Source organism: Falco cherrug, chromosome 8 (genome assembly GCF_023634085.1).
Source record: "Falco cherrug isolate bFalChe1 chromosome 8, bFalChe1.pri, whole genome shotgun sequence".
Lineage (NCBI taxonomy): Eukaryota > Metazoa > Chordata > Aves > Falconiformes > Falconidae > Falco > Falco cherrug.
In genome coordinates, this window is record NC_073704.1 from 63,252,742 (window position 1) to 63,274,700 (window position 21,959).

Below are 21,959 nucleotides of genomic sequence, written 5' to 3' on the forward strand. Positions count from 1 at the left end.
CGCGGCAGGTGAACGCAGAACAAGCATACAAGCAAAACAAAGAAGTGCGATTGCTTTTATAAAAGCAAAAGGAGCCGTGGAGTTTTGCAAAACTTTTATTAGTAAATGTTTAAATGAAATGGAAATCTTGGTTACAGTTAAGAGTCTCCTCCAAGCCTTGCTGTTCAGATACAACACTACTAGAAAGTTTAATTAAGGACTGAGAAAACTGACTCATCTGCTTTCCCTAGAAAATGGAATTAAACTGGGTATGATGTAAGATTAAATTAAGCAGATTATTTTTAAAAGGCCTAATTTAGTGCATGTGTAACATATCTATACAACAACTCTTGACAGTCAGCCATCTGTAGGAACTTTGGTTTTCATCTACTAGAAGTTGAAGATAATTTTAACAGAAAATAGGAAATGACATTTAGATGCAACTTTTCCTCCTTGTGCTGTATGGAAGATACAACTGCCTGTCACAGCTTTAAGAGATGAACACCCCCTCACCACGTGAAAGCCCCCTAGCTTCGAGATGGGCACGCAAATACTGTCTCAGACATAAAAAGTCCTGAGGGAACACCACGAACTAATAGAATTTTGGCCAGAATACATAACTCTGCTTTCAGTAGTTCCACAATTTACAGCGATGAAGATTTAGCTAATATCAAGTACAGTACAATTCAAGCTGAAGAGTCCCTTTAAAAGTAAAATACTAGCCTCTTCCAAAACTCTATTAATAGAGCAAGTGATTCTGGTAGGTATGTCAATCAAGCCTTAACCAAGGGAGTGGAGGGTGGGCAGCAAGAGAAAAAGTGATAAATACAAGTTTAATCGTCCATGCTCTTGTTAAAATCTCTGTACAGGCAGATCTTCATACCTACACAAAGAACACTAGTTTCAACCGTGTCCACTCAGTGCGCGTTGCCTTCGGCCCAAACCTCTCCTGCGTTTAGAGATTATGAGCCAGAACAGAACCATTTGCACGTAAGGGCTTTACCCTCCAACAGTACAACTAGTACATGTACCCGTGTAGCACTCTGGTGTGAGAAGCAAACATCTTTCATCATCTCCAACCACTTTAAGTCAAAGTCTCCTAGAAGTACACTTCAGATAACAGAACTAACTGAACCGTGTTAATGAAAAACCTCTTGCATATTTATATTATATATATAAATCTATATTAAATACAGATTTATGTATAATACATTTACTAAACATGCATTCGCAATGCACAATTCCTAGTGATGAAGTATTATCACAGTTCTTGCACAGACTGACTCACTAAGCAATTCCATTCACGCCATTAAGACTTCATCATGTCTAGGATGAGAGAGAGCAGCCCTATTGACACTGAACAGATTTCTCTCCTGAATCACTGCAGAAATAAGCTCTTCTGTACTACCCGTTAACTGGCTGTGACCCATAACCTTTATCCACTAATATGGAAGAGCCAGTTTCCACTTTGAATGAAATTTTATGCAGTCATTCTTCAGTTTAAAACCAAAACATGGGTAAATGCCTTCCCTTTGAGAAAAGCAGAACAAGAGTAGATATTGTTGCGGCCTCAGCATGAATAAGATTTCCTTCCCTGGGGCAGAGCGCTAGTCTGGTAATTAATTACACTTTCTCTGAGAGTCAGACAAAAGATGAAAATAAGAAGCAGCGCTTTCATAACTGAAGGGAAGGACAAGAGAGGTTGTGGCTCATGGTATTTCTGTCCTTCTAACATAGCCTCCTCACATCAAGAAAAACAAAAGCAAAACTCAGCAGTATTTGGGCTGCTACAACTAACTCCAGGGTTACACACCCTAATTGCTTCTCTTGTACTCTCCAGTTAGCTTGTCAGTATTAGTCTGTTTCTTGCATAGAAACTTCAAAATGGTTTGAGGTAAAGTAAGTGTTTTTGCCTAGGACTCTGAGAATACCCTTATGACAAACATCTCTCATCCTAGATCATCCTTTACTTGAACAATCATCATCATAACGACTTACTAGATACATAACTTTCAATTTTGCTTAAAACTGCATCAAAGAGCTCACCTCTAATCTCCTAGGGGCTCTAGATTCTTGCATAATTACCGGTGGCTTAGTATTTGCAAGAACAAGGATATTGATAATTAGAAGCATACCTGAGAGGACTCCAAGGAGTTATTGGCAGAATTCATTCTACTAACACTTAAAAGGAAAAATAACTTAATGGCATAATTTCTAACCTTGAGCCATATGGTATGTTTATACAATACTTGTTCGTAGACTAATCTAGCAGCATTAATATGCACTTCCTTCTACCCCAGAGCTCAGGGTCTGAACTTTCACAGGTATTTTCAAATGTAGTCAAACTAATTAAAGTTGTGGATTTTCTAAGTCTTCTTGACGTGCTCTTTTTGGAAATACACAACTATTTTCCAGGGCATGAATATTCTGGGTGATAATACTGAGAAACAAACTCAGACTTTAAGAGGTTTGGAAAGCCATACTATAATTTTAAAACATTGAAAAACTTCCTTTATAACTACAAAAGTCTGAGTAAGGGGCAGTGTAGTGAGAACACCATAGGGGATCCAAATTACTTTAGCCTGCAGTGAATTCAAGTGGAGAAAAACCATGCTCTTGTTTTCTGAAGCATTCAGCACGTTTATGGATTAACAATCCACAAACTGAACTGGAAGCACTGACTGGGAATGTATCCTATATGCCACACAGTGTGAGAAGGAACCTGAAAATCCAGAATACTGGCATCAGTTCTTGAGACAGTTCAGCTATAAAAGGGTTTTTTCCACCCTTGTATTCATGTAAGGCACCTACTTCCTTCACCCAAGTCTGAAGCCACTAGAAGACCCAATGACTGAGATAAGTGAAACTACAAAGTGACAGAGATGAAGACAGGAAGGACTCCGAGATGACAGTGGATGTGCCTAGAATGGTGACAGCGCTTATCATAAAAAGCTAGCATGCAGTGATGGTAGGGTGAAGAAGACTTGTTTTCATGTTCTGTAAATGAATTTACAGCAGAAGACACAGAGTCCTGTACCTCCAAAGTTCTGGAGACCAAAGCATTCAAGGAGTGCATTTATACAAAGCATACATGGAGTACACAAGAATTAGCTAGTGTACTATTGACTTCTGGGTCGCTGAAGGTAGATGAATGCTTTACACATGCATTTCCAGGACATGCAGCTACCTTTATAAACAGCATTAACACTGCTTTACTCAAGCAGGGGTAACATCTTTAGATACAAATGCTACTGGAGAAACCTAGAAATCCTGGCAGAGCAAGGGCCAAAAATAATTCCATTAATGCAATTGGGTCTGCTGTTCCCAAGTCACACTTTTTAAAAACCTAAATGAACTGAAGAATCATCTTTAAGGATTTCTTACAGAACAACGCCCAGCATAAGATCTAGTTGCTCGTACAAAACCATTTAATATTAAGTACTTGTGTGAACTATTTACAAGCTTACAGCAAAGCATTGTACTAAATTTCAAACAATGTATATGCCAAAAAAAATAAGGCCATTAATTACTGGTTAGTAGTTCTGTTTCACCTCCCTGCCACAGCAGAAAGACAGTTATTTCTTCTGTTGACTCCTGCTGAAACCCAGAAATCTCATCTGTCTTTAGAGTAGATCCAATTTTTGGTACTCGTAATATTATCTGGTGAAAAAAGGGTAAGTTAAATACTATCAGTTAAGCAGCACATTCTCAAGCGTAAAGGAAAGCTCATTGATCTGACAAGCCATTTAGATGTTCAACAGATATCCATGCTATCATTTCTTTGGAGGAATCTGAATCTTGTAGGTCAATTGCCAGTGAGAACAGTAGTTTTGAGTGTATGTACATTCCTAACGAAGAAAACCATCACTTGAAAGACTCCTTGAGCAGAGATGAAAACATCCAGCATACACCTCACCACCGCCACCTTTATGCAGCCTAATTCCCGATTCCTAGACTTTTCTAGAAAAGCAGTAACAAAACCAAACTAGTGTTCTGCCAACACTGGCTAATTCCTGAGATCCACTTGCCTATCAAGTACAACTTATGCTCTGTATTACCACAGTTCTCTTGGGCACGACTTAACATCCTTGTTCCTTGATCTGTACAGAACCATCAAATGATTGTCATTAATTCATACTTCCACACACTTAAAAAGCACTTCCCTGCACGCTAGATGCTGAATGTAACTCAATCTGTAATGAAGTAGGAGAGTATTTGGACCTAAGAGACTGCAATTACATTGAAAATTTGTGTATATTCAGTATTTTTGAAAGCTATTATGCTTATGCAGTATCTCTGTATTAAATTAAAGCAGCCCAAGTGACACATACAACTGGCAGAAAGCTTGCAGACATTGTCTGGAAAGAACGACTTCAAACTTAGGAAGATGTACGCCATCCAGCGGCACGGCGGGGAACTGCAAGGGAGACTGGAAAGGGAGCGGATTTCGCCTCTACGGTACTGATGAGTGAGTTTTGTACACAGTTCTCATTTTTGTTTAACAAAAGCCTAGGAAGTGAAGAAAGGAGATTCCCCTATGTTAAGGGTCTCAGGAGAAAAACACAGAAACCTTTAGAAAGAAACTGGTAATTTTAAAATACACCCTACTATGAGAACTACTTTCGGGAGGGGGGGTGGGAATACTGAACGCTAAAGAGCTCAGTTTAGCTGAGCAAGATATAAAACACCCCAATGGCTGAAAAGTTGAAGTCAGATATATTCACACTAGAAATAAGGCACAGGATAACAATTTACTAAACAAGCTGGTATCTTTTCTAGGGAGTCTCTATACCAGCACTGAAGCTCAAAGTTACGTTGAGGAGTAACTGGAAGAGGTGCAGATATCCCGCTTACCTAGCAGCACTTCAGGCCTTAACGATCCAGCCTAGGAAACGGCTATACTGTATGAATTCCTTTGCTAAAGGTCCGTGAAGGAGAAAGCGTTAGTGTACTTCCTTAGCGAAGTACTGTTGCACAAGAACACTGTTAGGTCAGAAATTCAAAGTTTTCAGCCTTTTTTACTATTTAGCCTTGTGATTCTTCCAAATATTCAGACTTAACAAAAAGAAGCCACCTTTAAACACTCAAACAGCCAGTGAACTGCACAGTGAACCAGTTCTAAATTCTGTTACCTTCAGGGACTCCTTCGGGAAGGCAGAACGCTTTTGTGTTAACTGGAATTGGGTGAGGTTTGGAAGGCCTCTGGCGTGGTGAAGTTCTAACGATGGAGCAGATTTCTTGTCTGCCACACAGAGGCTGGAAAGATTAATGACATTTCACTCATACAACTATTTCCATCGAAGAAACTCTTCTAGGGAAATTAAAGAGATGACATGCAGATTTCAAGGGATGTCATTAGAAAATATTTAGGACTACCTGTGTACACTTAATATGCTATTAGAAAGGGTGATAGAAAGCTTCGAAGTTTAAAAATTCTCTTTAGCCATTTGTAATACTGTCAGGCTTAAATATATAGTAAATTACATACTAGCATGCCAAAACTGGATTTAAAGAGTATAATAAAATCAGGACCTCAAAACCATTCTTTTCTCCTGGAGTTCAAGGAATATTTCTGTTTCTGAGCTCAGAGATGCAGGAACAGCTTCTTCTGAATTTACATATGGACCTGTGGTATTCAGCAATAGGTCTTCTGCAGGTGAGGCTTTGCACACCAGTGACAAGCTAAGCTGCAGCTCCATCAAAATTTTAAACATACAGCAATAACTGCCCAAATAAACAATACACAACAATTCAAATTGACCAACACTTCTTGGCTCATGCAAAAGATGTTCTGTTGCTTAAAAAATATAGTTTAGGACTCCAGTAATTCCTGTCTTCAGCCTACAATGAGACCCTGACGTTCTCTATTCGTTAATCTAGTATCCATGAAACTCAAGTATGCTTGCAATAACACTAGGAAATCCCAGTATGGTTTTCTGCCCAATACTCTCCTGCAAAATTACGCAGACTTTCTATTTTAGCAGTCTCCCTTTTTCTAAAAGATGTTAAGAGTTTGCCAGTTTCGTTGGGAGCTATGGCATGAAAGCGAGAGATGTCACTTCTATTCCTGCAGAGAGAAGTGGTGTTACTATACTACATTTACTGGCAAAGAATTCAAACTGGCATTTAAATATCAAGTTTTTATCAAAGTAGTAATGCAAGTAAGGCTACCAGGTGCCATTTTTAAATTAGAAGATGTAAAAATACAAAACAGATAACTACCTACAACAAAGAAACGAGTTATTTTAACTGTCCAGCTAATAGAATTTAACATGTAGTTTGTTGTGCGATTTGTATTGTAGCACAAGTATAGCCAGAATTGGACCTTGCCGTGAAGAACTATTTGTTTGGGTTTAATCATTTAAAAGAAAAAAGCATCAGGATAGACACTCACATTTAGCTCTGCAGGCTGAGCATCATCAAGATTATTTTCCCCTGTGATCAGCATGGTGGAACTCATTTGCTAAACAAAAACAGAGAAGAATTCAGCACCAATTATTTGCTGTTTATTATTAGTCCTACAGTATTCCCTTAGTACACAATACCATTTATAACAACTCCATTTAGAATTAATAATAGTTTTTTTCAGGTTTAAGTACTGAATTCCTGTTGTTCACTTTTTTGTTCTTATGCTTTCCAAAATTAAGACAAAGAATCAGTTTACTGCAGCACAAAGCACACACATTTCAGGTCCCCGTCACAACTAGGGGATAAAGCACTTCCTACCACTTCTCATATTTAACTGTAACTTTTGTCAGGATTTAAAACACTCATGTCAATTTTATATCTTTGCTAATCAGCAGGGCACAATGGGAATACTACCCACCACAGCATCTGTCCGTTTGGATGGCAGTACATCTGCTGCCAACTCCACCGATTTGGCTGAAGTGTTTCCCGAGGCATCAAGCTGACTGAATGATAACGTAGAATTTTTTTCCTTTTTCTTACACTTCAGCATTTTGGGTTTAGCAGTTTGATTATCAGACTAAAAGGTGAAACAATTACATTTTGCGTTATAAAGTGAATCTCCATAGTCTGGTGAACATTAACAGAGTCCCGCTGTCATACCCAAACACAACCAATTCAGTACCACTGGCACAGTCTGAAAACCAGTGAGCTCAGGGGGCACCCACGACTATTACTGCTATTCTGAGGTAGAGCAAGCTACAGCTTCACTACCAGATGTACAAGCTACAGGCAAGCACCCCTTTCAAGGGAACTGCAACACTTCTAAGTGGAGTCTTGCATGTATACAGGGAAAGAGCAAGTCATCTGTGTTAAAACCTGGCTGATCTATTAAGGATCCTTCACCTTTCCTTCCGGTCCTAACGGCGAAGAACAGCGCATACCAGTTCTTAGGTCTGGAGTTCTCTCTCTTGCAGCTGTAATTTTACAGACATTTTTCCCTGTGATAAAATTTTCAACAAATTTAATTAACTTTGAGACAAAGACCACAACTACTCTCCAACCCATGTCTTACAGGACAGCTTTCAAAGAGGGATCGTTCCAAAGACACCCATGTAAACACACTTCCTCCCTTCAGTACAACCCTCCTCTCCCTCCCAACAGGGCTGCTTTTACCCTTTCCTTGAGGAAACAAGGTTGCTTATTAATCTTATGCTCACCTGGCTATACTGCTAGGCACTCATAACGTGGGAGCAGAGGAACTGCATAATCACAGCAGTCTTTGCCAGTGGCAACTTCTGCTGCTATTACTGTCCAAATTAAGCACGGGAAAATTATGCGGTACCTGAGCTGTAGCCAGAATTGCATCACTCAGAGTCCAGAACTGTAGCTACATGAGAGACTACTAATAGTATTTGTGAAGCTGCTATAAAATAAGTTCAAGTAAGGAGCATGACACAAACAGTTCTGTTCCTGGATAAGTCAAATAAGACTGATTTTCATTGAGCATCACAGGTGATTCAATAAAAAACCTCAGGGTTTGGGGTTTTTTTTTGCTCTACTAACACATGAATTAGAACCAAGTATTACTCACAGAGAAGGTTTTCAATTCACACTTCCCCTTCTAGACACAGCTGAGCTTAGCCTGTGCTGGGGGACAAATGACCTAGTGGAAGCTTGGTTCTCTTATTTTGGCATCATTTAAGTTTGGGTAGAATATTCTGTTGTCTCACAGCTAGTACAACTGCTTCAGGTTGTATTTTACCTGCCAAAGTAGTTGAAACACTTAACGCTGAAGAACTATAATTGCAATTTGATGGTCGCTTTCTAGAAGAGGAGGAAAAAAGTGAACAACTATTCTGAACGAATGTTAAAGTTAAAAAAAAAAAAACACAACACCACCAATGTATAAGAAAATAATAGGAAAATATAGACTGGGTGAAAAGGGATAAAGCTTCTTTTTAAAAATATCGTTACCGAGTTACTTAATCACACTTAACAGTTATTTGATAGTTTATCATCAAGTCACACAGCTTATTCTGAAGATACTTGCAATTTAAGACCCACAGAAGACATACTCAGCACTGAAGCATATTAGGACAGAACATATTCAAGGAGGATGCAGGGGAAAATTAGGTTCACAATAAAATTCAGATTGAATTGTGTAAAGATCTGTAACACTGTAAGATTGGTATAAATGAGTTATGAATGGAAATGTCTGCATGTAAAAGACTGGAAACAGCAGTACAAGGGTTAAAAGAATTTATACTGTTCCTAGAAAAACACTCACGTTACTCAGGTTTTTATGTCAGGACCTGAAGGCAACACTGTGACAAGGCCAAGTACAGAAGACCCTTCATTGTGACCAAAGCATCCTGCAGATGACTTGTCAACAGAAACCCTGGCATCCTAACAGCAGGAGGATGGCACCGGGGTCGCAGCATATCACATACACCATTCTACTTCCTGGTAGACATGTATTACAAACAACAAAAACTGACAATGGGCAGCAACCTGCCCCAAGACTTAAAAAGGCTGAAGTCAGCATTATTCTGAAGGAAAGGCGTACCCGTATGAGCTGATGATTCCTAAAGAATATAAAAGATGCACCCAAAACCTAGTTTTGTCCTGGCTAACTACAGAACACCAGAGACTTAACGAGGAGTTGACAAGAGGTACCCTTCACACCCTGTTCTGCACAGGCAACGCTGGCCAGACCACCTGGGCACACACACCTTGCTGACTGTGACTGAATGAAATCTGACAGCGTAAGTGCAACTGGATAAAAGCAAGTTATTTAGGGATTTTGCAAATAAACATCCCCTTCCCCAAAATCCTTCAGTGAGTTTTCTTGCATTGATTTCCCTACAGTTACAAGATCAAGCAAATTCTGTAAAGCAAACTCTTACTTGACTTAATGCACCAATTTCAAAGTCAGCAAAGACACAGGTAGCTGAAACTCAGAAGAAGCGTGTGCAGGATCAGAGGTTTATTCATACTGGCCTTTCTTTTAAATACCATTCAGAAGAGAAAAAACTGAACATTTATGTGCATCAAAGAGTCTGCTTTGCACATTACCTTCTAGCGTATTGGTCTTGAAAATCCTCCGGACCAGGTTCTAAAAAAACCATAAAAGCTAAACTTTAAAAGAAAAAGCAATGCAAACTAGGCAATGTTTTAGTGCACAATGAATTATAAGGCAAAGTATTACAAGCAAGCACAGACCACTAACAGGGAGCTGTTCCCCATTATGCAGACATGCCTTAATGAAATTATTGTCACATATTTTACACAGGTTCCTTGCAACAGGGTGAGGTTTGTTTATGTATATATTCTGAAGTACTGTAGAAAAGAATTACCTAATATTGCTGAAACATTTGAGATCTGTGGCATCTTATCTATGGTCACTGCTCTGCTGGAATTCAGGAGAGTAGAGTTCTTGTACTTGCCAAAGTCCTCAGAGTAGAAACTGCTTTCTTCTGGACATAAGAGATATAATTGCAAGCTTCTCATGCTGAAATTCATTGAGTTATTAAATTTGTGGCCAAAATGAAAGCAATCACATTGACAAGATAGGAGCTCCAAAGCAAAGTGAAAGCATTGCCTTGGTTCAAACAGCTGCAGAATAGTTTCAGAAGAATTTGACTCAAAGTAGATTTGTTGGTCATCCCCAATAAGCAGCTTGTGTGTGCTGTTTGGTGAATACTTTTAAGTTTACAGTATCATGCACATTACACCAGGACCTGATTCACACTGGATTGGAGGACCAGATATACAGATCCCATGTTAAGCAAAGGCTGGCTTACAGCAAATATGGTGAGTCAGACCCAAGAGAGGCCACTAGTCTTCCTATTGTAGATAGTCACCCCACATTTTCTACGTCAAACAAAGATCAAAAACCCAGAAGTCTCACCTGAACATCTGAATGTTTCAGGGGATGGGCAACTGCTCAGGCTGTCACTAGTACTTGTGTTACCAACTGCAGTTCTATCCACATCTAAACATTCTAGGAGAAAGGTTGAAACACCTGTAGGAAGAGTCATTCCTGTACCTAGAGAGAGACACAAAAAAGCTGGCTACCAAAAAAGGAAAAAAAGTATCATCTTGCACAAACAATTAGGATTTCCTTATCTAAGTTCCATTCCTGTGATGAGTTAAATATTGTCAAGTCAGTATCTTATACCAATTCTTAATACAGTTAAAGAAACAAATAAACAAAGGGCACCCTGAAGCCAAATTTACACTACCATAAGCTAACAGAAGGCAAGTTCCTTGCCCAAGGCTCACCAGAAATACCTGAAGAATTTAGCCTCTGGTAAGGCAATTCTTAGGCAGGTTTGTTTTCAGAAGGACAAACTATTTACCCACAAGCTTTTAAAAACACAGCGCTGAATAAATTGAAGAACTCATGTCAACAATTAGTTCTGTCAATGATAAAACCAAGATCATGCGGTTTTCAGCAGGCTGGGCTCAGGACCATCTCGGGTCTTGTAGGGGTCCTCTCCTGTTTGTGCTACCTACACTCAATTCATGTGAACCAAGCCACATGCTAGACTAAGAGGCAGAAATCCAGCCAGTGGTCTCAAAACCTTTACTTTCTAATACCACACAGTCAGAACCAGTACAAGAACAGCACGCCAGTACTTTTATAGAACTATAATTAAAATTACATAACAAATTTTCTATTTAGTTTTATATTTAATATTTAATATTTATATTTATTTAATATATTTAATTTATATAATTTTTATATATTTTATATATAAATATATATTTTTATATAAATATATAAAAAAATATATATAAATATATATAAATATATTTAATAATATAAGATATTGCCATTAAACTCACTTGAAGTCCATTCAGCATCTTTCAGACTTTCTTTACTTTCAGAGCTGATTATCAGGGATTCCTAAAATTAAATGACCAATGCAAACAACCTGAGAAAACTGGATGTACACAAAGAAACCCAATTAAATGTATTCCTACATTAGTAGATCAGAAACTTCCTGTCTGGTACTTCACCACTTAAACTTGCTATTCACAGTGTAATTTGTACTAGGGTTTTTCACGCATTGTTAACGAATCAGCAATCTGACTTTAAGTTCTAAAATTCATAATGAATACCCCATCATTTGATCCTAAAGTCTTTGTTGGATGAGACTTCCAGTGAAGGCATACTGACATCAACTGCAGTTATGCACAATAGCAGTGGAGTAACAAATTCCCCTGTCGTTGGTTTTGGTTTAGTTTGCATTTTTTGTTTGTTTGGTTTTTTTTTTTAACCACTGCTCACTTTCAGAATCCCGGACCATTTCTATAATTACAACTATGTCATGTACGTAGTGCATTCTACAAAACTAAGTATTTGCAGGAAAGGTAAGTAACTGGTGGACTTTAAATAAGGGCTAACATTTTAAAGAAAAATATTTTTATACCAACATCACTGGAGCCCTTTGCTGTAACAGATTTCAGTTCAAACACCTGGTGAACTACTTTCTTGCCACTGCAGCATTAATCGTCCTTAACACTTTTGTTCAGTCATCTCAAAATACTTTGTTCCAATTTTATTAATACAAGGAAGAGCATAGCAGTGACTTGCCAAAGGTCTGTGTCTGAACTAGAAGTGAGCAAATTCTCTGGAATCACACTCTAATGAGATATCTTCCACACAACACAACTGCTACAGTCTTTCCTTGTTAAAGGATAATTAGCATTGATGTTTTCTCATGCTACTAATAGCTCCAACAGCTTTTATTCTGGCCAAAGACACAAGGAAGTGTCACCAAAATACAGGACGAAGTTCAGCTGGAAGCGTGTGTGCACACACATGTAACTCACAGAAAATTCTACTTGATTAGAAAAATAATTTAACATGCCACATTTCTTTGATTCATCCTCTATAAATTACTAGCAAAGAGCAAGACAGCATTCTCACCTTCAGTAGTACAGTGCTTTCTTCTGTTTTCTCTACTTTTATTTCCAAGTCCGTTTTTTCTTTGACATTTACCTGATTGCTGCAGTTGAAGAACAAAGCTAAGCTCAATATACAGAGCTACAATGGTCTAGAGGAAAGCAACAAAAACTACAAAATGCCCTTACGAGGTGACAACAAATAATCTGACAAACTTTTTTTTTACTGAGAATTTTTTTTTTCAGTTTTCTGAGTTTTCTCTGAACTGAACTTTCTCTGTTCTGAACTGAAATTTCTCAGTTTACTGAGAATTCAGACTGTGTCTCCCCAAGAGATGTCTCATGCAGGCAAAGCAGTATCAATGATTAGCTAGTGTTAATAACAGTGTATTTGAATGAGTTCTAACAGACCTTTGGTTGCAAGAAGGGCTCACATTGGTAACTTCAAGATTTTCGTTGATATCTGGTAGGGTTTTCACACCAGATTTTTTCTTCAGACCTAAAGAAGAATAAATATTTAGCTCAGTAATTTTAGTTTTACTATTAGAATGTAGATTATTATTTCTAATAGGACATCTTTAGCTGTTTCCCCTCTTCTATGCTCATAAAAATTTTGACCCTAATATCAACAAGCACTGAAAAATCTGAATTTGCTTCATTATTTTTACCCAAGCTTTTTTTCAGCAGTATATCAACAAGACAAAAAAAACCAAACCCAAACCAGTAGACTTCAAGAAATACTTCAGGTGTTTTAGAAACCTTTTGATTAACAGAAAACAAACAAAAAACCAACACTCTGGAAGTGACCTTTACTCCACCTAGGTTCAAAGTACTTCGAGTCTAAATCAGTTTTAAATAGTTTCTCAGGCATATCATAAAAATTTCTATACCACCTGGTGCTCACTCTATATAATTCCAAAGGCCATGGTAACACACTTGCTTAGGAACCAGGAAATTTCAGAAACATATTTCCACATCCTAAAACCAACTTTATAAGCTGTTTAGTTTTGTGGTTACTTTCAGTAACCAGGAACTAGAAACAGCCACACTTTTCTAGAGTGCACTTTCACGACAGCGAGTTAAATGAGCACCCATCCATCTCCACACTCAGCATGGTGCAGAGGCCTTCAGCTGAAGCTTCCAGGGAGTTCAGGACAGGACAGCGTGTGAACAGGGCTCATCCCTTTTCCCTCTTAAAGCATGGAAGTTATGCAAAGCAAGCAGACCTCATGGCGCCCAGTTGGGTACACACCAGTACAGACCACCGGGAGCAGGAGCCAGCAGAGCAGGACCGAGACAGAAAGTAACGTTCATCATACTTGTAACAACAGTTCAAAGTCTTAAACTGTTAAGTTACCAAGATGAGAGTGGCACCAAGACATCCCACGCTGGTCTTTCCCATTTACAAAGTTACCCAGCTACTGCCAGCCTCCACCCGAATCCCACACCTTCTCCTCACACCGTGTTTTTTGTAAGGGCTCCGACTGTCAACACGAGAGCCGCTCAACCGCACTCCACACCAAGACTGCTCCTTTTGCAGAGTACATAAAATAATTTTTTAAAGCGACCTCTCAAAGGCGGGCAAGGCTCTTGTGCGGCCATCCTGACGGAATCAATTAGCTGGGGGGGCGAAAATAAAGCGTGGCTTACAAAAGGAAAACCCGTTTTTATGACCAACAGCTAAAGCAGCGGAGCGAGCCCGCTCTGCCCAAGCTGCCCCCAGGCCGCCCCCGCCAGCCCCGCCGAAGCCACCAGCACTCAGGGGCTCAGCACGGACAAACCCTGCCCTCAGGGCGACCCGACCCGGCGGGCGCCTTCGCCCGCTCCTCCCGCCGCCGTGGGAGGCCGAGCGCAGCACGGAAAGCACCGCCCCGGGCCCGCTGCCCCCGGCCCTCGGCCAGGTCCCCGGCGGCGGGGAGCCCCGGCGGCGCAGCACTTACTGCCGGGCTGCAGCCCGCGGCGGGCCGCGCTCCCGAAGAGCCGCCGCCGGGAGAGGCTGGCCCGGCTGCCGACTCCGCCCGGGTCAGCACCCGGCAGCGGGGACAAGCGGCGCTTCTTCCGCGGCGCCCGGGCGTGCCGGCACACCCGCTCCATGGCGGGCCGCGTCCCCACGGCAGCCCCGAGCGGCCGGGGCCGGCCCCGCTGGCGAGTGTCGCGCCCTAGGGCCGGCGCCGAGCCCGCCCCGCCGCCCCAGCCCGCATGCGCGGCGCCACCCCCGGCCGGCGGCAGGCGGCGCTCCCGGCCCGCGCCAGCGCTCGCCGAGGGGGGGCGGGCGGCCCCTGCGGGGGCTGCTGGGGGCGGGGGCGCCGCTGGTCCCGGGCGCCTCAGCCGCCGGCGCCTGGCCTGAGGGGGTTCTGGTGAACGCGTGTGAACGAGGGTGGTGGGGAGGCGGCGGGAGCGCTGCCCCGGGCGGACCCCGCGGCCCTCCGGGCGGCCGGGCCGGAGGAGCCGTGAGGCGGGCGGGCGGCGCCAGGGGCGGCCGCGGGCTCGGAGCAAACACCGAATTCTGAGGCCAAATAATAGCGTGTCCTTGCCCGGAGCAGCCCTGCGGGCCCTTGCGGGGTGGTGCCGCCCCGACACCCGGCCCGGCTATCTGGCAGGGCCGGTGCTCGGACACCTGGCACCCGAATGCGTGCCTGACCCGGGCGGGCCCTGCCCGGCTCACCGCCCCTAGCACGAACCGTCTGGGCGATCCTTCCCCGCGCCTGGAGTTCCATCCAGGGGAGAGGTGGAAGCGCACGCAAAAACGGGAATGGAGACGGAATGCTTTTAAACTTTATTGGTTTAGACACATAGTCTGAAAAAATACTATGCATTCCCAATTGTCAATTCATATTAAACAAGCATATACATTTGGCTATATTATTATTATTGATTTAAAATAAAAAATGAAACCATTACAGAAAGTGCTGCATCTTCAGAGAACTTTGCAACATTTTTTTCGTAGAAGATTGCTAAAACCAATCTCAGGTTCCAATATTCCTTTGGTTGTTACTTTATTTTACACATAATTTATTTTTTGTTTACAACACGTTTAGTATAGGCACACATTCTGCGTCACCGTACGGATTGCGAGGACAGAGTGCTGGAGCAGCAACGTTTTTTATAAAAGAGCTTTAATCGTACATCAGTCTATGAGAAAAAGCTAACGAGCGGTTTTGAGAAATGGGACAAATTTATTTCTTTACAAAAGTTTCCATAGATGACTTTTTGACGTACATGCTGATATACCAAAACTGCTAAATCTTTAATTACAGATAAGATTTTTCTTTTTTTTTTTTTTTTTACACAAATGCATATGTTCTATTTTAACCCCTTCACCGTTAGTTGGAAATAGAATAGGCAACATGGAAACGCCTCATTTGTTTGCTGCTTGTACTTTGCTAAAATACATAACAAAAAGCTGAAATGAAGGGCTTAAAGGGGCTCTAGATGCCTCAGAAAACATTTTATTTTGGAACAATTCCAGGGATCGAAACCCTTTTACCTCCCAGACTACAAGCATCCAGATTTCTCCTCCAAAAAGCATAGCCTTAGCTTCGTCATTTTACAGGAGTAAGGGTGGTATAGAAACCACTGCATATGCAAAGTACTAATAAATGTTAATTCCAAGAAGAAACAAAGATCTAATTCTGGTAACTTTTATTTTCCATAGACAAAACCAAAGTGAGCTAAAGATACAAAAAGTACACAGACAGAATTGCCTCTAAATAAAATGCTTTTCCAAATTTCCTGTAAGGCATCAAGAGGTCTTTAAGTAATCTGTTACCATGCAAAAATAGTATATTCTTTCCCAGTTTACATTCATCTTGAAGCAGTTTATTTACATATAGATCACCAGTTTGTGCTTTAAACACATGGAAAATAAATTAAAAAAAAATTAAGTTAATTTGTTTCATCCCAGAAGATTAAGTCAGATTAGTTTCTGTTATATGCAAGAATTTCATATTCATGGCAAAAATGACACTGGACTTTATTGATGCTGATACATACTTGCTAACAGTGAGGACAGATTGCAAAACAGTACTTTATCAATAACTCACCGTCTCTCTCTCACCTGATGTGCGTCAAGCATTTTAACTGGCAAATGTGCCTTTCAGGACAGAATAATGCTGTGTATTTCCTGCCAACATGGGGTTAAGACTGGTATGGTTTCTGCTCCCACTTGTGTGTACCAGACCGTTTCTGTGGCAGAATGGTATTTTCTCTGTGCAATATATTGAGCAAAGAACATACGAAACACATAGCTAAGCAATATTATCTTCCTGGAAAATGTATTTTATTCTGAGTTTTGTATATGAGCACTGGAGACAGCCTCCCAGTGGTTTCACAGGCATAGCACCAGACGCGGGAAGAACCTGCTATATTTAACACGCCCAAGACCACCGTCCCTCAGCCCGCAGCACGCTGGCTGCAGCACCCGCCGTTGGGCGAGGGTGCCAAATGCTCTGTCTGACCCGGCTGCGCGAGGCCGCTGTGCTTTCGCCGCTCCGAGCCACAGCCTGGGCGCAGGGGCTGGACTCTGACCGTGCACCCATCCCACCGGCCGTGGCAGGCTGGAGCGGTGCTTGTTTCAGTGGGCTCGCTGGATTCTTTTCATTAATTGATTGCGGAATGAAGCCCCAGGTGACAGCGACTAGTTCAAACCCCAAAGCTGTCAAGAATAGGGCTCTTTACAGGGAAAGGTAACTTGCATCACCATTTACACGCTTGAGTCTAAACTCTTTCAGTAAGATGAATATCAATAAATTAATTTTGTAATTAGTTATTTTGAGGGGGAAAAAAACCCCACACTGGTTACTGAACAGCCCTGGGGATTCTTCCTTGGTAGGCACAACAAGTATTTCAGTTTAAGAAAGCTCAATGCAAAATAAATATTCCTGCAATTTGAGGAGAAGCATGTTTGTGCCTAGCTTATATGTTACGCATGTATTCTTTTCGAGTTTTAATCTCTTACAACGTTATTACAATTACGGTGAGAGAGACTGACCTGCAGAGGAGCATCTGATTACACAAGAAAGCATTAAAGAAAGATTTTAGTTTATTTATACAGCTTTTCACAAGCTCTGAAAATATTCACACTTTTGGTGTAACAACCCAATTTCTCCCAAATTTTGCGTCATCCTAGTGTGGCCACGTCCCTATTTTTTCTTTCTTATTCTTTTGGTGTTCTCATCTTTGGCTCTAGTACATCTGACATTTTGCATCAAATACCAAAAGAAGTTACCCAGCATTATATACGTAAAGCTAACAGCCACCTAAGCTGTAAACAAACTCGTACTGGCATCTTCTATACTTACACAAAGTCAGAGTTTAGTTGTCTAGAAAAGTCTGGTAAACTGAAATCAACTTAGGAGAAAAGCAAATTAAATTCATGTGGTAGAAAAAGGTCAGTGGAAAATAGCTTTTCTGTACTTATGTAGATGACTAGTTTTGCTTTTTATTTAAAAAATAAGTCACATTAAAACAGACAGGAAATTGTATTGAATCTAATTCTTCATTCTTTGAAGCATGCGTATGTAATGACCGTCTTTTGGCTGATACAAAAATGAGATGAACTAGATTCCTCGGAGATGAAAATCCTTTATGACTTGACGTAAAGAGCCAGATTTTATCCAGTAATTCCTATGCCCTGTAGATGTGGCAGACACAACTTCCCCAGGGATGCTGTTGCTGCGTACATTGGTGACAAATGACTGTACAATACCATCAGGTCACAGTAGCAATATTTCTTACTTGCTTTGGACTGATATGAGTCATTGCACTGGAATCAAATGAGGAATCAGGCGCAAAAAGGGATTCAGACACGTACTCGCGCATTTGATAGATCAAATCACCATGTTCTTTCTGTGAGTGATGGTGTTAGCTGACAACAATTTCCTTTGTATCATTTTGTTCTGAAATCACTGCAATAAATCAGTCTTCATGTAACGCTAACTCATTAATTCAATTTATTTCATTTTGAAGCATGCAATGGAATCTCAGAGGGAAAGTAAGAGATCGTTCAGATGAAAAATTTAAACTTTTAGCTTCAAAAGTCTACAGTGGACTCCAGTTTAAGAGAGAAAATAAGTGTGCTTTCACTGTCCTAGCAAAGATGATCTAGCAGGCACAGCTCCATGCTAGTATGCACTGGTGCAACAAACAGCAGCTATTAAAATACACATACGTATTTAGGACCCTGTTTAGCAGAAGGAAGCCACCGGCAATCCAAGTATGCAAGCTACTAGACTTGTTTTCTCATTGTTTTGTACCGTGCTTTGTATCAGGAGAGAGCTCTAGAGTCTGTTCCTACTCCACGTGGGACTTAGCCCTTTCCTAATGGCTGCAGCTGGCTGTGAAATCTAAGGTTTCATCTGGAAAACTTGCTCTTTACTCCAGAGAAGGCCCTGGAAACGATGACAGCGGGCACTGAGGCTTCCAGACGCCTGAACACAGATGTTCTCCCAGCAGGCCATTCTGCAGCCACGTCCAATGTTTTACCATGCTGCGACAGCTTACAGCAGCAGCGGCTGCCACCGCCTTTCACCCACCCCTGCGCACCTTGCAGGGCAGTATTTTCTCCTCTTCCCCGGCCAGCCGAAGGATGCCCTCCGCTGCTGCACCACGGGCTGGCCTTCCTCCCAAACGAATTCATTTTGCTAAGCCCTGTTCAGAATCGCAGCTTATATACCTTGTGCTCCGTTTCTTTAGCACTGCTTCTGAAAGGGAGTTAGTCCAACCGGATGATGCAGTATTAGCAGCATGTAAAGTAATAAATTAGGAACCGGGAGCACACGGGTTAATGTGAACTCCCACAGAAAGCTGCCACAGAGCCAGCGATGCTTTTGCAACCTTCTCGGTTTGAGCAGTTCAGATGTCCGTGAGTGTACTGAAGGCGGCCCTAATGCAAAATCAGCACGCCGTGTATAAACTGAGTTCAGATGAAAAGGAAAGAGAGGGAATTCTAGCCTAGTGCTTCCTACCCTGTTCATGTAATTTCCAGGTAATGTTAATCTGTTCGATGTAATATACTCATAGGTCTACTAAGTACAAATAGTGGGAGATTCATTCCTGTTTGTATTCTGGTTGTTAGGTAGGTCATTAATGATTAAAACAAATCAATGCCAATTATGTCTTGGAAAATACAAAAACTATCACTTAATATATAAAACAATATCCAGCTTGAAGTTGCAGATCAGGGAAAATAGACTTTCATCATCGATCACTGATTGTTTGAGGTAGACCACATTATTGAATTATCCACAATTTTAGTTTCTAATGTATTAGTTTATGTACAATCTAGTATCAACAGACATACGTGAAATTTTCTCTGTTTGAATTAGAAGTGTTTATAGTTATTAATAAGGTACATTTTCATAATTTACTTGGTCATAGACTGAAATTTCCATATGTTTTGTGGCAATTTAGCATAATTCTTAGTAGTACCCTACTGTGTACATAGAGTAAAAAATAAACTATCACACCTGATGGAAAAAGAAGGAAAAATGTGGTTAGTGCTGACATCCTAGAAAAATTAAATGCTCAAATGTAAGATTCAGATGCTTATCCGTTTCAGCTGTGTCATTCTGGCTCTGTACTTTTGAGTATTATTCTAATATTGCTACGAAGTCCATTATTCAGAAGATCCTTGCAGTGATTTCAGATGGAGATGCTTGAATATAGCTCTTCTATTTGTTTTTTGAAGTAATCTCTTAGTTCTGGTCTCTTAGCCTTCAACGTTGGTGTCAACAAACCGTTTTGTACTGAGAACATATCAGAGTGAATATAAATAGCTTTGACCTAAAATAAAAGAGGGATATATTTATAGTGAAAATTACAGGTGCCTCCCTTAATAAGCATAACTCCTTACGCCAGCCTTGCTGCGGTTACCTCTGGCTGTGCCTGGAGCCCAGGGGACCCTTCCGCCAGGTCCTCAGGATTTTCCTCACCTGCCCAAGTTTTCCAAGGTGTCACTAACTTCCCCCCACACCCCTCGGTGCTCTCTGCTCTCCTGCCTGTTCTCCCGTGTCCGCGCTGACCCGCCAGCCAGCCAGCGCAGAAGGGAGCTCTCCGAGAGAATGTGGTCATAAACCCCTTCTCCGTGTGACACCAAGGCCAAAACACAGCGAGGCAGAGCGCAAGGGACCACGTCAGCGTGTGTGATGTTCTACCTGGCAGTACAACAGGGAGGGAGGGAGCCCTTCTAAGAGCCATCACCCCCACTGCACTGCAAAAGTAAGGAAGCAGCACTAATTCGGTCGTGCAAAATTATCGTGAAGTTTTGCAGGCACAAGGAGTGTACATGGTGATCATCTTTAAAGATGAACTGATGGTGGCTTACTAGCTAATTAAAATGATATAAAATCATTCAGCCTAGGCAAAGGGGTTGTGCAAGGCGGCCCTTGTTAGCGGTGGTGTCTCTGAGCACAGCGGGGAGCCTGGCAGCGCAGATGGGAGCGAGCTTTTTCCTTCCAGTGTGTTTATGGGAGTGCCTGTGTGGGAGAAGGCAGAGAACTGCTGCGTGACTGGTCATAGTCCACCGATTTAAGACAAAATTCCCCAGCCATCTGCTGCTTTTGTGACTCTCCAAGCCAGACCGGTTTGCATTTTGCTAGACTGGGAGTTGCAGGAACATAGACTGAGAATCAGATTTTAAATTCCCATTAGATACGTGATTCCTTTTTCCCCTGCAAGCATTGCGGTCCAGTTCCTCCCCCAGTGACGCCCTTCACAAAATCAGTGTTCGTGCTGCTGATGCCTCCCCCACTTGGCTGCAGAAGCCATAGTTGCCATTTCTAGCGCAGCGGTCCAGGCTCAGGCCCCTGGCGCTGCAGACCGGGATGTGGCTCTTTCCCAGACGTGGGATCCCATCCCACAGGAATATTAGCCGTAATACCTGGCTCAAAGGTTGGTTTTAAGATTACGTATTGCAACAGAGACTGAATTTTGAAGCCCTTTAGTTCTGAAATGTGAAATGTTCATTCTTAACTTTTAGAAAGGTGGCAAGGCTTTCCTCGCTACTTTATTAATTGCAAACTGCTGGTAGAATAGATTACTTGAGGATATCTCACACTGTGAAGACTATGGCAGGAGCAAACAAGACTTATTACCACAGACAATTATGTGCATTACAAATGCGCTTTATATTGAATTTAATTTTTAAATTAATTTCTTTTTACTATCATTTCATTTGCATGTGTAACTGAGAAATAAAAAAATAACAAGTTTATGTTTAATGGTGCTTCTGCTGCACTCAGATATGGTGAACTACTCATTAGAATTACCACCCAGAAACAGCCTAAACAAAAGCAGAAAGGCCTTTGCTAATTGCATGTAATGACTAAGATGTTCATTATTTTAACAGAAATAAGCATTTAACATTGTAACATGTGATGGATTTTATTTTTTTTTAACTGTGTCTTTAATGCTGTGTAATCTCTGGCTGATTTTGGATCTCTCCTCAAGTGTTTGTAGCCCTGTTGCAGAAATATTTACACAAGCACCAGAAAATAATTAGTGCACAGGCTGAAAATAAATAAACGAGCAGCATTTCCTAGGTCAGTCATAAGAATGGTAATTAGCGACCCAGTTTCTTTACAGTGCTTTCAGTGGCAGAAGAATCAGTCCTACAGATATTTATCTTGACTTCTGGTTGTCAGACTGGAGATTATCCATGT

The 21,959-nt window shown here is 41.3% G+C and overlaps 2 protein-coding genes across 11 annotated transcripts in view; both read right to left on the reverse strand.

The window, feature by feature from the left end:
* Window positions 1-77: 77 nt before the first annotated feature.
* Window positions 78-14,475, reverse strand: MEIKIN (meiotic kinetochore factor). 6 transcript variants are annotated; one of them, XR_008733503.1, is made up of 13 exons: window positions 14,241-14,475; window positions 12,712-12,799; window positions 12,326-12,404; window positions 11,239-11,299; window positions 10,298-10,435; window positions 9,744-9,863; window positions 9,463-9,502; window positions 8,150-8,211; window positions 7,291-7,385; window positions 6,806-6,964; window positions 6,374-6,442; window positions 5,112-5,290; window positions 78-3,639 (listed from the first exon to the last, which is right to left on the reverse strand). XR_008733503.1 is itself a non-coding variant. In XM_055718166.1 (13 exons), exons 1-13 carry the CDS (start codon window positions 14,392-14,394, stop codon window positions 3,593-3,595), a joined length of 1,233 nt encoding a protein of 410 aa, XP_055574141.1. In that variant the 5' UTR covers window positions 14,395-14,475; the 3' UTR covers window positions 78-3,592. The 6 variants fall into 6 exon arrangements, 4 of the variants coding, with proteins under 4 accessions (XP_055574141.1, XP_055574140.1, XP_055574142.1 ...); XR_008733504.1 differs by having other exon boundaries at window positions 78-4,488; XM_055718166.1 differs by having other exon boundaries at window positions 5,112-5,235; window positions 9,744-9,860.
* Window positions 14,476-15,065: 590 nt separating this feature from the next.
* ACSL6 (acyl-CoA synthetase long chain family member 6) overlaps window positions 15,066-21,959 on the reverse strand; it is a 60,284-nt gene continuing 53,390 nt past the window's right edge. For 4 of the 5 annotated variants that reach the window (XM_055718360.1, XM_055718361.1, XM_055718362.1 and 1 more), the window contains exon 21: window positions 15,066-20,082. In XM_055718360.1, the coding sequence (XP_055574335.1) occupies window positions 19,942-20,082 (141 nt within the window). In that variant the 3' untranslated portion in view covers window positions 15,066-19,941. The remainder of the gene's footprint in view (window positions 20,083-21,959) is intronic. The other variant, XM_055718363.1, reaches the window with a different exon arrangement.